This window comes from Podarcis tiliguerta, assembly GCF_965153285.1.
Source record: "Podarcis tiliguerta genome assembly, chromosome: 3".
Lineage (NCBI taxonomy): Eukaryota > Metazoa > Chordata > Lepidosauria > Squamata > Lacertidae > Podarcis > Podarcis tiliguerta.
The window spans coordinates 36,788,818-36,803,036 of record NC_139536.1 but is presented as its reverse complement, the minus strand read 5'-3'; the positions used below and the strand labels follow the sequence as shown (position 1 = coordinate 36,803,036).

The 14,219-nt window shown below is 47.7% G+C and overlaps 1 protein-coding gene and 1 long non-coding RNA gene across 6 annotated transcripts in view; one reads left to right on the top strand and one right to left on the bottom strand.

The window, feature by feature from the left end:
- MDGA1 (MAM domain containing glycosylphosphatidylinositol anchor 1) overlaps window positions 1–6,167 on the bottom strand; it is a 240,198-nt gene extending 234,031 nt beyond the window's left edge. For 4 of the 5 annotated variants that reach the window (XR_014509752.1, XR_014509753.1, XM_083434428.1 and 1 more), the window contains exon 1: window positions 5,226–6,167. Coding sequence is in view for 3 of the 5 variants with exons in the window: in XM_083434428.1 (XP_083290554.1) it covers window positions 5,226–5,367 (142 nt within the window). In the remaining 2 variants the exon portion in view is untranslated. Of the gene's footprint in view, window positions 1–4,039; window positions 4,281–5,225 lie in introns of those variants that run through there. The other variant, XM_083434430.1, reaches the window with a different exon arrangement.
- Window positions 6,168–6,244: 77 nt separating this feature from the next.
- LOC310674837 lies at window positions 6,245–10,696 on the top strand. The gene is made up of 3 exons (XR_014509774.1): window positions 6,245–7,714; window positions 8,163–10,206; window positions 10,368–10,696. It is a non-coding gene; the product is annotated as an uncharacterized lncRNA (long non-coding RNA).
- Window positions 10,697–14,219: the final 3,523 nt, after the last annotated feature.

Below are 14,219 nucleotides of genomic sequence, written 5' to 3'. Positions count from 1 at the left end.
CCTGCTCTCAAAAGACTGTAGACTTTATAAGGTGGGCTTTAAAATAAGTATTGAAAAACAAAAAACAAAACACCCCCGTCTTTCTCTGTATACATACTTAAAGAGAGAGAAAATATTTGCCACCAACTATTTGTAGAGGAAAAGAGACAAACTCATTTCCTTTTCTCAATGACTATCTCCTTTCCACCCACCTCTAATGTATTTTTCACCCTATTTGAGATCTTTGTTGCTAAATGCTTTATTAAAACTGTGTTTCCCTTAGGAAACCTACAAGATTGCGCTATAGACACTTTCTAGGCCCAGAAGCTGTGGCTGCATTCACATGAGCAAAAGCATACAACCAGGGAATTATTTAGGGTATTTCTTTTTTTATCATTTTCACAATGTAGAGCAGTACAGCCTGACAAGGAGGAATTAGAATTGTCAACCAGTTGTTGCCTTATTTGCACACCCAATACAACCGTGTTTGACCAGGCAAACATAACAATGGCATGAAAATTCAATGGCCACCTGATCTAATTTTTTCACCATGGACTTTACAACAGGTTCCACCAAGTTCTTCCCTGATCCTGTCATTTGTCTGGTTTGCACAAAACTGACTTAGTTTTGTTTGTTTAGCCAGAGTGTGGCATGTTTGAATGTCCAAACTCAGTTCAGCAGGCTAACTAAGGCTTGTTTTCTGGTGACAAGTCATGACACGTTGACTTACAAACCATGACTTGTTTTAACTAAGGTATGGTGTTTGGACATAACCCAACTTGCTTAACCATGTCTTTTATGGCCTCCCCACTCGAGAAACCTGTCAAGCAACAGCGGCACAAAGCAAGAGCCACTGAAAAACTTTGGAGAAACAACATGTGGCTTTTTTGCTTGGGGTTTGCTGAACAAACCATGGTTAAAACAAAACCATGGCTTGGCATTGTTTGTGAAGAGTCACTGTCTACCTCAAACAACCCTAGGAGACAATGCTCAATGAAAACAATCTAGAAATCTCATCTGCCCTACTTGTGGTGGGGATAAGTTTTATAAGAGTCTTTTCCGACTGGTTCAAGAGTAGAAAGGTCAGACTGCTGCTCTTATCTCATTTCAACTTCTCTTCCAGGACCCATTTATATATTACAACCTCCACCATTGTTGGTCAAGGTATTTTGTTACCCGAGGCACAATAACATATGGCATTCTCCCCCTCCCCTTGCCCCCAAGTACAAAGTACCGAAGGCTGGACAAGCCTGAGAAAGAAAACTCCACACAAGCGCCACACCCTGAGATTAAAAAGACAATAAAAATAAATTAAGTGTACAGCCAAAAAAAAACAGCTTCCTAAGGTGGCTGCCACACATGGATGCCCCTCTAAATCTTGTCATATGCAAGAGGGTATGGTATGGCAAGCCATTCATACAGCGTACTTCACTACGGGGTTCAGGGTGATTTCCTTTATGGCAGCACAAATCTCTCTTGGGATACACGGCAACATCCTCTCCACATGCAGCAATTTTCAGTGGCCCCCACAAAGTTTAAACCAACTCACAACGACAAATGTGTAGTAGGAGTCAGATCATACGAGAGGATGGTTAAAGGGAGAGGAAACTGGCTTTCTATAGATGTGTGAACATGGTCAAAGACGGCACAGGGATTCTATTGCATCACCAGCAGCTCATGTAAGATTTGACATTTGCCAGCCCTTCTTTAAACAGCTATACAGCTTTTAATGGGAGAGGGGTGTGCGCACATGCAATTTTCTGTGGCCAGCTTAAGCTGAATGGAAGGAATCAGATAACGAGGGAAAGGAAGATTATTGGGACTCAGACACCCTTCAGTCATCGTATCAAACACCAATTTGTGTAACAAGCCTCTTCAGGCAGCGAGCAAGCTAGATGTACTTTGGACTCCCAATTATTCCATGTCTCCACTCCAAGTGTCTCCCTGTAACATATATTTTATTTATTCCATCCTTTGCAATAAACCTTGGCAGAGGCCTTTCAGGAAGGCCCACGTGGCCTATTATTTAAAGGGTACGTCAAATGGATATTTTATCTGGTTTAATCGGATTTAAACTTACTACATTCAGATTGATAGAATGTATTTATAGCCTTCATACCAGCGCATGTGACCCCCCCTCCTCACCGTCTGCCTTCCTTGCCTCTCTAACATTCAAGGGTGTGTGTGTGTGTGTAAGCGTACTGAAATACAACATTTGAATTCCCAACCCTTCCACATTTAGTGCCACAAGAGGCAAACATTCAGAACATGAAATACTCCAACTATATATAGCTTGAGGCTCCAGCTCAAGACCAGCATTTAGGGCAAAGGGAAGGAGGATTGTGGGGTGGGCAGGGGGTTGCAGAGTCTCTAATCCTGCTTTAAGTTTCTTTGCAAGTGTAACAGCTTTGATACAGCACCGCCAAAGCGCCATTAATAGCTGGTGCTTCACCTTCTAAACAAGCAGCTGTGATCGGAGAAAGCTCCTGGAAAGGAAAGGCTTGTGAAAGACAAAATACTGAAAGTTTGCAGTGTGCCGATAGAATACCCTGAGCCATACACACAGAAAATTCTGTTCTATATTAAAACCAGCATTCACTCAGTAGATAGTTGAAAGAGGGAGAGAGAAAGCTGATAGATTTTTGTTCGTGTTTGTACAACCAGGGTTTGGGGGAGCCAGAGAAACCCTGCAGAATAAATGAAAGTCTTGTGTACAGTGCAAGCTTTAAAGAATGCCTCCATTACAGCGAAGCTTGTTTCCCCCCACCCTGCATTCTCTTTCTCCCTAAAAAATACCATCAGGATGTTGATTTAAACATGGAGAGGGTTGAAAGAAAGAAGGAATCAACTAGAAAAGAAAGAAGCCTGAGTCTGAGAGGAGTGAAACCCAGGGTCTAATATTAAAAAGAAGCCAGAGGTGTAGGAAGATTGACAATCTTAAAGGGCCTGAAGAGGCCTTTGAAAGCAAGCCCACCAGTAGTTCTGCTTGGACTGCAGCAGCCAGGCTAATTAAAAATAAAAAGTTTGCCTGGGAGCATATAAAACACCCATGGGGATGTAAAAACCTGCGCACACAATGGTTCTCTCGCCACAAAGACATTATACACCCCGTCTCACCGCTCTCGGGTGCTTCTCCTAATTTCCCTCTGGACCTTAAATCCCCCCATTCTCCCTTCCCCTTGACAGACACAGAGATACAGGGGCTGAGGAGGAAGCTGGAGCAAAACAGCATCTATTTAAAGCAGTTATTTCACAAAACAGAACTAGACTCCAGCTAACAACCCCAGCCCTAAGGGAGGAGAATAGATTCCCTTTTTTTAAAAAAAAGAAAAGCATAATTAAAGTGACCTACAAAGACTTTTAGCTGCAGTGGGGAATAGGCTGCACCGAACTCAGCCTTGATGGTATTTACACATAGGTAAGTTCCAGCTAAATGCTGGTTCAGCTGTTATTGTTTTAACTCTCCCTCTCCCCTGTGGGGATATGAGAGACACGCTTCTACTGAAGGCTGACTTTATTACGATGAAGTGGTAAGGCAAAACAGGGCTTTGATAAGTCTGGCAAGTTCTTCTTTTTAAAAACAACACCACACAAAACCCATAAGCAACAAATATAGTAAAATAGGAGTTTCTGAGATGCAGAAGCCGGGGCAGCGTGAGCGCACCTGCACACGCAAGCGTTGGCGGAAGCGCCGCATCCCTTGCGCCGGATAAGTCCCTCACTGGCCGGCCCTAGATGAGGCAGACAGGCAACGACTCTTGCGCTTGTTTGGGACCACGGCGGTGCGCGCCGGCTGCCCGGCCAAGTGCACGTGTGAGCGCGCGCGCGAGTGCATCCATTTGCAAACGGGGGGCGTCAGCTGTAGTGGGATCGTGGAAAAGGGATAGGGGCTGGGAACGCTTCTTTCACAAAATAAATAAGAGCCGGGGAGGCAGTGGAGAGAGGAAGGCGATCGAAGCCGCCACCCGAACGACCCCCCGCCCCACTTTTTTTTTTTTTTTTAGCCCACGGAGCCAGTCAAGGAGCGGCTGGCGGATGGAAGGGGCGCGCTTTCTCTTACCCCCACGGCCCTCGCCGCCTTGCGCAGCTAGCATCCATCTCTACACCTCCACGCCGGCTCCCCAAACGTCCCTCGCAACTCCCGAGGGGCTCTCCCAACAGCAACAGCGGCCGTGCATGCGCGTTGCCGCTTTGCAGAGCCCGCTCGCATCCCGCTTCATTTCAAAATCGCGGGAGCTCCATGGCGACTGGGTCGGGCTGCCTGCCTTCCCTTCTGGCGATCCGGCCTCCACGAAAGAGCTGGAGGGGAATCTGGCCCCTGAATATACTTCCCCGCCCCCCCTCCCCCAGACAAGAAAGGGAGCGGGGTGCGTGGGTGGGATTCCCCTTCCCCGGGCGCCGTGGGTGCAGGCAGAGCGCGCGAGAGAAGTCGCTGGGGGTTGTCTAGAAGCATAAACCGGATTGCAACCATATTAGACTTTGGCAATGTGGTTCTAATAACCGTTTAGGAAAGCCCGTCTGGCGGCCGGTCTCCAACAGCAGCAGCGGCGGCACTTCAGGCCCGCGCTTGGCTTGCAACCCCGCTTCTGTGCGGGCACAGCGTCAACAAGTAACCGAAGCGGGAGGGAGGGCGCAACAGCTCGCACCGGCGGCGGCGGCGGCGGCAGCGGGTGCTTCGCCCGAGGGGAATGGGCGACTCAAAGCGGGAGGAGGAGGGCAATATTGAGCAGCCCAACGAAATGGAAAGCAGCTTCGTCTCCCAAGAGGAGGAGGACGACATAGTTTTGTACACATTACGCACGCAAACCGAAAAGTGCATCTCTCTCTTTACCAACAACAAGTTGAAGGGAGCCGAGCCATGTGGGCACGGGTATCTTTGTGCCATCCCCAACCCACCGCCTCCCCTGTTTTGCCCAGGACGAAGCTCTGAAAGGGTTAATCGGCGGCGTCTCTCTCGCCTCGTAAATCTGGAAAAGGGAGCGGGGGGAGAGAAGCGGCGGCGGCGACAGCAACAGCACACAGGCAAGGAATTACGAAGTCGCGAACCGGGCTGGTGGGGGAACCTATTACTACATCCATCCTCTCGCTCCTTCCTGCGCTCTGTGGGCACCATTTACTTTCTCTTGCTAATGCAGGTGCTTTTCGGGAGGGGGGAAAACTTTGATCTGAGCCTAGCTAAGCCCCCTCCCTGCACTTCCCCAAAGCAGGAAATCGTGCAACACACACACCGACCCCGCGTCACTTACCGTAGACCCCTTGTCCCCTGGTGTACACCGGGACCAGAGAGAGGAATAAAACCCAAATAGTCTCCATCTTCAAGGCAGAAGCTTCATAGCCTGCGAAGAAGAACAGCCCAAGCACCACCTCCAAAAAAAGCCCAGACAGCATCAGGCGGTGGATTCGAGAGAGGCAGGAGATGAGGCTTTTCCTGAACCGGCTCTGCTATTTTGCGCTTTTGTAGATATATAGATGTACTGTGTAGATGTATTAAAAATGCCCACCACTTCCTGGGGCTCGAAGCAGGAAGAGATGGATCCAGCGAAAGGAAGGGAGCCTTGGCCGGCCACAGGGCGCCTCAGCCCGGCTTAGCCAAGTCAACTCCAGCCAGTGCTTCTCGGGAAGCTCGCGATCTCCTCCACGCACGCACACACAACAGAGCGAGGGAGCGAGTCAATTTGAACGAAGAGAAATATCCGCCCTCCCCAAACGGGGAGCAGTAATTGCAAGTGTAAAAGGTGCGAGGAAGGGAGGAGAGGAAAAGCCAGCGAGGGATCTGGTTTCTCCCCCCCTCTCCTCCCCCCTCTCCTCGCTCCCCGTCTTGCCTTTCGCCGGATCCCGGAGTCCTCCCAGAAGAAAACAAACAGAACTTCACGCCCAGACGTGCAACGGCGACGAAATAACAAGGCGATTCAAAACCAGAAGGCACAAGACGAAGCGATCCAGTGGCGACGCAAAATCCACAGAGAACTTCCGCGGGTTTCCCCCCTTTTCTGGCTGTGCTCCGATTCCTTTCAAGCAGAGGGAGTCGTATTTGTTGGGGGGGCGGAGGGAGGGAGACGTCAAGTGCTTTCTGAACTCCCCAGCTTCCCAAACTCAATCGCCTGCCAACTGGGGCCAACTTGAGAGATGCAACAACGACGGAGAGCGAGGGAGACACACGGAGTCCTCGCCCTCCCTCCTACTAATGAGCCTCTGGCTGCAACCCCAGGAGCGAACAAGGGGGCGCGAGGAGGGAGGGGAGGCGGGTGCGCGCGTGTGTGAGAGATGGGGAGGGAGGTGCGGAGAAGAAAACCGAGAGGCAGCTGCTGGGGCAATAGGTAATCCTCCTCTTCTTGCTTCCAGCTGTTTTCTCTCCCTTTCCCCCCGATTTTGGAATTAATTAAATGCAGGGATGACTTTTGCTGCGTGTGGTGGTTTTGTGTGTGCTGTTTTCCCCCTTCCAAAGAAGCATCTCTCGTTCCCAGCTCCTTCAAAGCTGCCGAGCTCCGCTCTCTCCAGGCTGAAGTTGCTCAGTTGCAGTGCATCGCATGCCGGCCTGATAGTGGAGGAGGAGGAACGAGGGCCAGACACAACACTCGCTCCGCTTGCCGCGCTTTCCTCCCCTCCTTCGACCTCTCTGCCCCCTTGCTCTCGTTTTTGTCCGAATCAGCGGGTCAGATTTATCCAAAGTTTTAGCGCGTTGGACTGACGTTTTGGCAGCTGGGAAGTTCCCTCCCTCTTCCCTCTCCTTTTGCAATTTATAAAATCTCTTTTTTCCTAATGTGTTGTTTTCTCTTTGTTCTCTACAAATGGGAGACAGAAACGTTCCATCTCGAATGTAACTTCTGAAAGAGGGGAGGGGAGTGAATAGGGCAAGAGGACTGAGAAACTTGCAGAAAGCAGCTTTTCACTGCAAAGGACGGTCTGTAATAGGGGCGTGGTAAGCCTTGGCTCCTCCCCCTTCCTAGAAGAACGTGTGTGTATATATAGCAAGCGCACAACTACAATACTGCACCCCCAGTTCTGTTCCGCTTATAGAAGGTTGTGCGCGGTGTAACTCAGTACCTGCTTCGCCGTGATCTGCTCTAGAAGGCAGCTCAGCCTTCCAGAAACTTACGGGTCGCTTGGCCGGGAGAACTCGCTCTCTTCTCGTACTAGCAGTCACCTTTCCCCCAGATCGCCAAAATGACTCGGGAGGAAAGTCCGAGCTCCTGAGCCTTTTGCTCAGCTCGAGCGCGAAGCAGGCGCCCTCTTCTAATCGCAGTCCCTACCCTGAAGTAAGCCTGCAATCCTCCAGGATCTGCCTGCTAACCCGGCTGCCTCCCTCCGTCCACCCTCCCCACCCCTCCACTTTCGCTCGTTCTCCCATCTTTGCGAGTCCCTTCTAGTTTTGAAAAAGAAAGGGAGCCAATTAAATCAACTCTGCTCCAGCGGAGTCCTGCCTCCTACCCAGTTCTCCCGGCCTCCCCCAGGGCCAATTAGAGAAAACAAAACAAGGCTGACAGAAAACGGATCTATCTGGTTATATTCCCCCCCCCCGCGCTTTTTTTCATTCCTTTCTGCAAGGAAATGCCAGGAATCGGCCGAGGTTTCAGCCGTCCACGCTAAAACGCACAACGCGGTCGGGTGCACCGCTTCGGCGCCCGGCCTCGTTCTTTGGAAGAGCGTCGCGGGCGGACAGCCAGGCCGGAGGAACAGACCGCGGCGGCGGCGGCGACTGTGGGTGTCTGGGCTCCCCAGCCACCGCGATCTATAGGTTTGTCTTGCAGGGGGTGTCGCGAGGGGCACGCGGATCCCGCCGGGGAGGAAGGATCCGCACGGTGCGCTCTGCACATTCCCCTTGCGCGCGCGCTTGCACCTGTTGTGTGGCTGCTCATTGCGCGCTGCGAGAGCGCGGAGGCCCGCCGCGCTTGCAAGCCCATCAGCGATGCAAGGGGCGTCTGCAACCCGCTTGCGCTGCTGCTGTACTGGTGCACGTTCGTCCACTCCGCTTTGTACGTGTCTGTGTGTCTGCGCGTTACGCCGCTCTAGCGCTCCTGCGAGGCTTTTGCGCCCGGGGGAGACGCCTGGCCCGTGATGCATGCATGCATGCACCCTCGGCTTGCGTGCTGGAGAATCCCAAGCAGCGGTGCCGGTGTGTCTGCTTTTTTTTCTTTTTTCTTTCCCCACCCCCACCCCACTTTGCTGCAAATCTTTCTCCACAGGCGAAGATCCGAGGCGACCATTCGAGGCCGTCGGGGGAGGACTTCTCTCAGTAGGCAATTGGGGAAGTGGAGCAAGTCCTTCCAAAAGGCTCCGTAGCCAGAGTCACCCGCCTTCCTCGCAGGTGGGCGTCTGGGCAGGATTATGCAAGATGTCGTGTCCCGGGTGAACAGAGCAGAGCAAAACTCCTGGAACGCCGTCTGGCTGGTCCCTTCCTTCAAACTCTCTAGGTTTGGTTTCCATTTTTCAGGATTTTATTTTGCAACTTTCCTGCTTCCAGCGATTCCCCCTTCTCCTGTTCATTAGGTCAAGAGGATTCTCCTCCCCACAATCCTATTTTAATCTTTTTATAAATGAACGTTTTATATTCCACATCCAAGATGAGGGAAGTGTTAAATCAAAATTTTCTCAAGGAACAAACCCTTAATTTTCAAATTACACCAAGATCCCATTTAAATGATCCTATTTTAGAATGATGGGGTGAAGATGTGCAGACAATGTAAGCGAGGCTGTTAAAATATTAATCAAGAAGTGCCTACTTGCTTTATAGAAACTGATGATGCAGAAATAGTTCCGTTAAGTTTTACTCTCTACCCAGCCCAAATACATTTCCTGAAATAATTGAACTCCCATCAGCCAGTCCCTGTCTTAAAATAGCGCTGTAAAGCATTATTTTCTCCCATCACAATAAACGGATTTGAGCTACCTGCAAGTAATGGGGAATATATATTTCAGCATGAGACCTTGTGATGGTGAGGAAATGGGGCTGTTATTGCAAACGTTTATTCTTTCTACTGAACTCCTAGCAGTGAGGAAATAGATATTTTTGATCATTGTGCAATTGAGTATCTGGAGGTGTGTTATAGATACACTGATTATTTTCCACTTTTTCTGTAACAAGCAGCATCAGTGCACCTGGGTTTGTTGTTCTTGTTTTTTGCACAAATAAATAAGTCACAAGACATCTGGGGTTGAGAAGGAGGGAGCGTGTGCTTCTTGATTCCCCCGCCCCCATATGTTTGTCTCTGTTTCCTTTTTACCTATCTAATGCGATCTCATCTGTAGTGAGATCTGTTGGTGGGGATCCAAATAAGGGGCCCCTGCAGACTTGTCATTGATGTAATAGTAATAGTGCATTCATGCTGGATTTATATTGAACCATCCACACATCATCCCACTTTATTGTTGTTCTGCAGTGCTAATGTTAACACTTAATTGCCGTCTGTAGCAGCACTCTTACTCTATAGAGCAGAACAAAAAACAACCAGGAAATTCGTGGTATGGAAGGCTACAGGATTTTAGCAGATTTCTGCACCTCTTGCAAACAAAGCTGCATGACCGCCCAAAAACATTTGCTGTCAAAAATAGCACTGAAAGTCATGGCCCGGTGTAACTGCCCTGGTAACCTCTTGAGCACAACTCATGATGAACGTGCAACGAAAAGGATGTCTGGAGGTCCCGAAGCAGCATTCAGCCCAGCCTCTTGTTTGTCTTCAGTTTCACCTTTGCCAAGAACCCTAACTTCCACAGCTGAATTCCTAATAATTTTTTCTCATTCCACGAGGAAGAAGTGCAGTTGCCAGGACATGTGAACACAAGCAAGCTGGTTGGAACCAACAGTAGCTGAAGATTGGGGTTTTCCAAAGTGGCAAGCCCTGCGGGTCACATGCAGCAGTTATTGGGCACCATTGAAAGGGATCAAATTTCCAGGTGCCCAGTGCCTTTTTGGATTTTCTGCCTCAGTCACCAAAAGCTTTTGAGCAGGCCTTGCAGGGTAGTGCATCTCTACACTCTAAGCACTTGAATGTCGGCAAAACATTGGCTTTCAGTGAAGCCCAACAGATTTATTTCACCAAAGACTATTTCTGATTTCATGTAAGAGACTCGAGACACACTTTTTACTCATTTGTATGGCAGTTTGAATTTAGTTCTTGATTTCATTTATAGCTGTCTTCTGTGGAACTCACGCCATGAGGTTCCTAAGACTATGTAGTCCCAAATGCATCCACTGACCAGACTCAGAGCTGCTTAGCAAACACACAGACAGTGGCGTAGCATGGGGGGTGCAGGGGGGCCGACCGCACCGGGCGCAACATCTGGGGGGGGGTGCGCTCGCACTCACAGCTCTCTGCCCCTACTGGGTTAGGGGCGCAAATTACTTGCCTTGCCCCGGGTGCTGACAACCCACGCTACGCCACTGCACACAGAGCCAGATGTCTCATTAGGCAGACTCCATCAGATGGTGGAGGTGGCAAGGCATCGGAAGATGGAGCTGAATGTGCCATGTGGTCTGCCCTCCACCCCATCACCCAGTCTGCTGCTTTCATCTGGTCATTTACTGCCTGTGGAATGAGGAGGCAGGGGTGGCACAGTTTATTTGTATGCTGCCATTCCTTAGTCAAACCATACTCAAGGCAGCATACAAGATCAAAAGATTTTATGTATTTCCAGAAATATAACAGAAGTTAAATAATCGGAAGCAATACATGGAAACTTGTCAGTAAGTATATGGTAAAATTAAACAATCCACACATAATTCATAGTAAGATGCATCAGTAAATAAGCAAATATAACGACTAAGAGCATAAAAAAGCATCTTCCTAAAGTAAATCTTGACCCCAACAAAAAACACCTAAGCAATACTCTACCCCAGGAGTCTATAGGCATCTTGAGAAGCAGAGCTCACAGGGAAGCAGCTTTTGCAGCTGGAGTCAGACAGGGCCCTGCCCTTCCAAATCTGGTGGAAATAGGCCAGAAGAACTGGTCTTGTAGGACTTGCAGCAAAGAGAGGAGCAGGACTAGAGCAAATGTGGTCTCTGGGCCAGATCTAGGAAGCAAAGTGTCTGCATCATGTAATGCCAGAACATGCCCAATTTTTTACAGCCTTTGACTTACCTGTTTACAAGGACGCAATATTACTGTGCCCTCAGCCGCTTGGTAAGTAACTGACTGTCCAAGCTCAGCACACTGCCCATTGGACCATACCACATTAGGTTGCCTTATCAGTTACAGAAATTGGAAATAACATCTTGGCATCCATCATGTTCAAAAGTGCCACTGACTAATTCATCTATGGTCTACACAGAGCAGCAGCACCTATACCAGTGATGACCAAACTTGGCCCTCCAGCTGTTTTGGGACTACAGTTCCCATCATCCTTAGCTAACAGGACCAGTGGTCAGGGATGATTGGAATTGGAATCCCAAAACATCACTGACCTATACTATACATATATATATATATATATATATATATATATATATATAAGCTTTGCAATATATCTGTGGCAAAGGTAGCTGTCTCAACAATCACACCCATTAATACATGGACCATCCGCTACGAGGTGTCGCCACCATCATTCTGCTTCGTCTCGCTGGAATAAGAAAGCATGCTGCAAAAGAGATGTGATGCCCTTGGGGGGGGGGGGGTTGTATTTGTAAAAGGTAGGCTGGCAGGTATTGATTTACTCTATGAACGAGAATTATTCCCAGGGTTATGGAGCGTTATAGCCCAGCCAAAGGCTGGTTACTAATTCATGCTCTAACAAATAAGCAGTTAACAGATATAGCTGCTAATTAGTAAGCAGTTATTTCTATTATAAATGGCATTCAGTCGTGGAAAGGAGCAGTTAGCTTGCATCAGCAACGGGCGAGCAAGAGTTGACTGAATAGCTCTCACAAAATGACCAATTTCCCTTCAATGGAGGAGGTGGAGCACATAGGGGTTGTAGCTGAGACCGCTTTCTTTCTTCAAGCTGACAGAAGGCTTAAATGATTTGCAAAAGCCCACATCTTAAATATTTTAATGCACTACACTTACAGGTACTGCTTGATAAAGGGGGGGGGTTGCACAGGAGGGGGGTGGATTTAAATTCTAATGTACTTCTAAAATCCCTTTTTGCCTTTGCAGTCTGCGATATGCAAACCAACTCCTGTGGTTGTTTCCAAGGTTTGTTGTTGGATTACCAGTCATGACTTCTGTGAAGAAAACAAACCATGAATGCTGGTTCATGCAGCACAGTAAACCAAGGCTTGTGGCTTGTTGCGCCTGGTTCCAGAAAGAAGAGGAACAGAATAGAATAGGAGAAATTTCGTAGTGTGCACTAATACACAGCTTGTGATACAAGAATGGGGCCATTGTGTTTGCCTAAAACAGCAAAGTAATAGCATGTTTGATAACAGTGATAGGCATTCCACATTGTAACTAGAAGGTTTTGAAAGGACATGCGCAAAAAGGGCAGCCATAATGATCAAGAGGCTGGAGCAACACCCTTACAAGGAAATTTAGTTAGCCAAAAAGAGAAGGGGAGGCACCTGCTGAGAGTCTAAGGGTCCTGCTCCAGCCTTTCTCCACCAGGCCTAGCGGGGAGGACTGCTGCTACCCAGCAGAGAGTACTGTTTACATCAGGCATAGGCAAACTCGGCCCTCCAGATGTTTGGGGACTACAACTCCCATCATCCCTGACCACTGGTCCTGTTAGGGATGATGGGAGTTGTAGTCCCAAAACTTCTCGAGGACCGAGTTTGCCTATGCCTGGTTTACATTCTTTTAAACTGCTTTTTAATTGTGTGTTGTTGTTTTTTAAAAAAGATAAAATTGTTTTTGATGGTTTTTATGTGTTTGTGTTTTTGGGGTGGTGGTGGCATTTGACTGTTTCTATTTTGATTCCCATATTTACTTGAATCTAATGCTCTCCTTTTTTTGGCCAAATTACATTGCAAAAATTAAGGTGCACATTAGATTCGATGGCACATTTACATTTGCCATTATGTTTTTGGTTTCAAGGTTCTGAAAATTGAGGTGCGAATTAGATTTGATGGTGCATCAGACTCAAGCCAATACGGTTTGTATTTTGTGTTTTGTCTTGTGAATACCAGAACACAGACTCAGCCCATGAAACTTAAAAGTGGGAGATTCAGGACACAAAACAGAAAGGACTTCATACAGCACATGGTTATAACTATGACATTCACTTCTGCAATATATGGCAATGGTCACCAGTTTGGATGGTTTTTAAAGGGAATTTATTTCCTGCCCTTCACCTTAAAAACAACTTACAATAAAAAAATAAGCTGGTTTTAAAACACATACACCTTGAGTATTTTAAAAGTCAGGGTAAAATGGAGGGTCTTCAGCATTCTCTGGTAGCTGTATAATGAAGGTGCCAGAGGCACAGCCCACAGCTTAGGGCCCTCCACAGATAATGCCCTTTGCCAGGCTGCTGCCCCATAGCCTCGAAGGACAGAAGAATGGATAGCAGGATCAGAGGCACTGAATGCCACAGTGGTGGTGGTGGGGAGCTGTTAGCCTCGTGCCCTGCTTGTGAGTTCCCCATGAGTGTCTGGTTGGCCTCAGAGAGAGACAAGATGCTGAATTAGAAAGGCTCTTATGTTTAGAATAGCTATATGCTAAGCAGAAAAGGACAGAAGGAAGGAATGGAAAGTGAAACAACATGTCCACAAAACTTACTGAAGTGGGGAAGTGGCACAAAGCATTAGAATCCCCCTTTCTATCCAAAAACAGGCACTCGGTGTTTGACTGTTTTCTAAGGAGCAGGGTGGCAGGTATTAATTTACTATATGCAATGTGATAACCAATAACATGGGAATTAATTTTCATGATGCTTGCTGGATAGATTTTGCCATAGAAACTATTGCTCTGGTCTTCAATACTTACCTGTGGATTGGCTGCTAGTAACAAGCTTACTAACCGGGGTGAATAATAGAAAAAGGTGGAGGGGATGCACCAGTATTAACTGAAGTGTTTTAAAAGTAATTTGTTTTGACAGCATTTGTACATAACTTCATGACTATCTACATGTTTTGGTTTCAAGGACAAAAATGACAGCAGAAAAGAAATTTAAAGGCTATACACACTTGCAGCAACCAACCCATTATATTCAATCACATGAATATTTGTGTGAGAAGTATCTGTGTAGTCACCCAGAAAGGAAATGGAAATATCATGTGGACTTACGTTTCTTTATTACTCAACTGTGTCTTGTAAAAAGCAGACTGGGAGTGCACTGTTCATAATCCACTTGTAAGTTTTAACAAAAC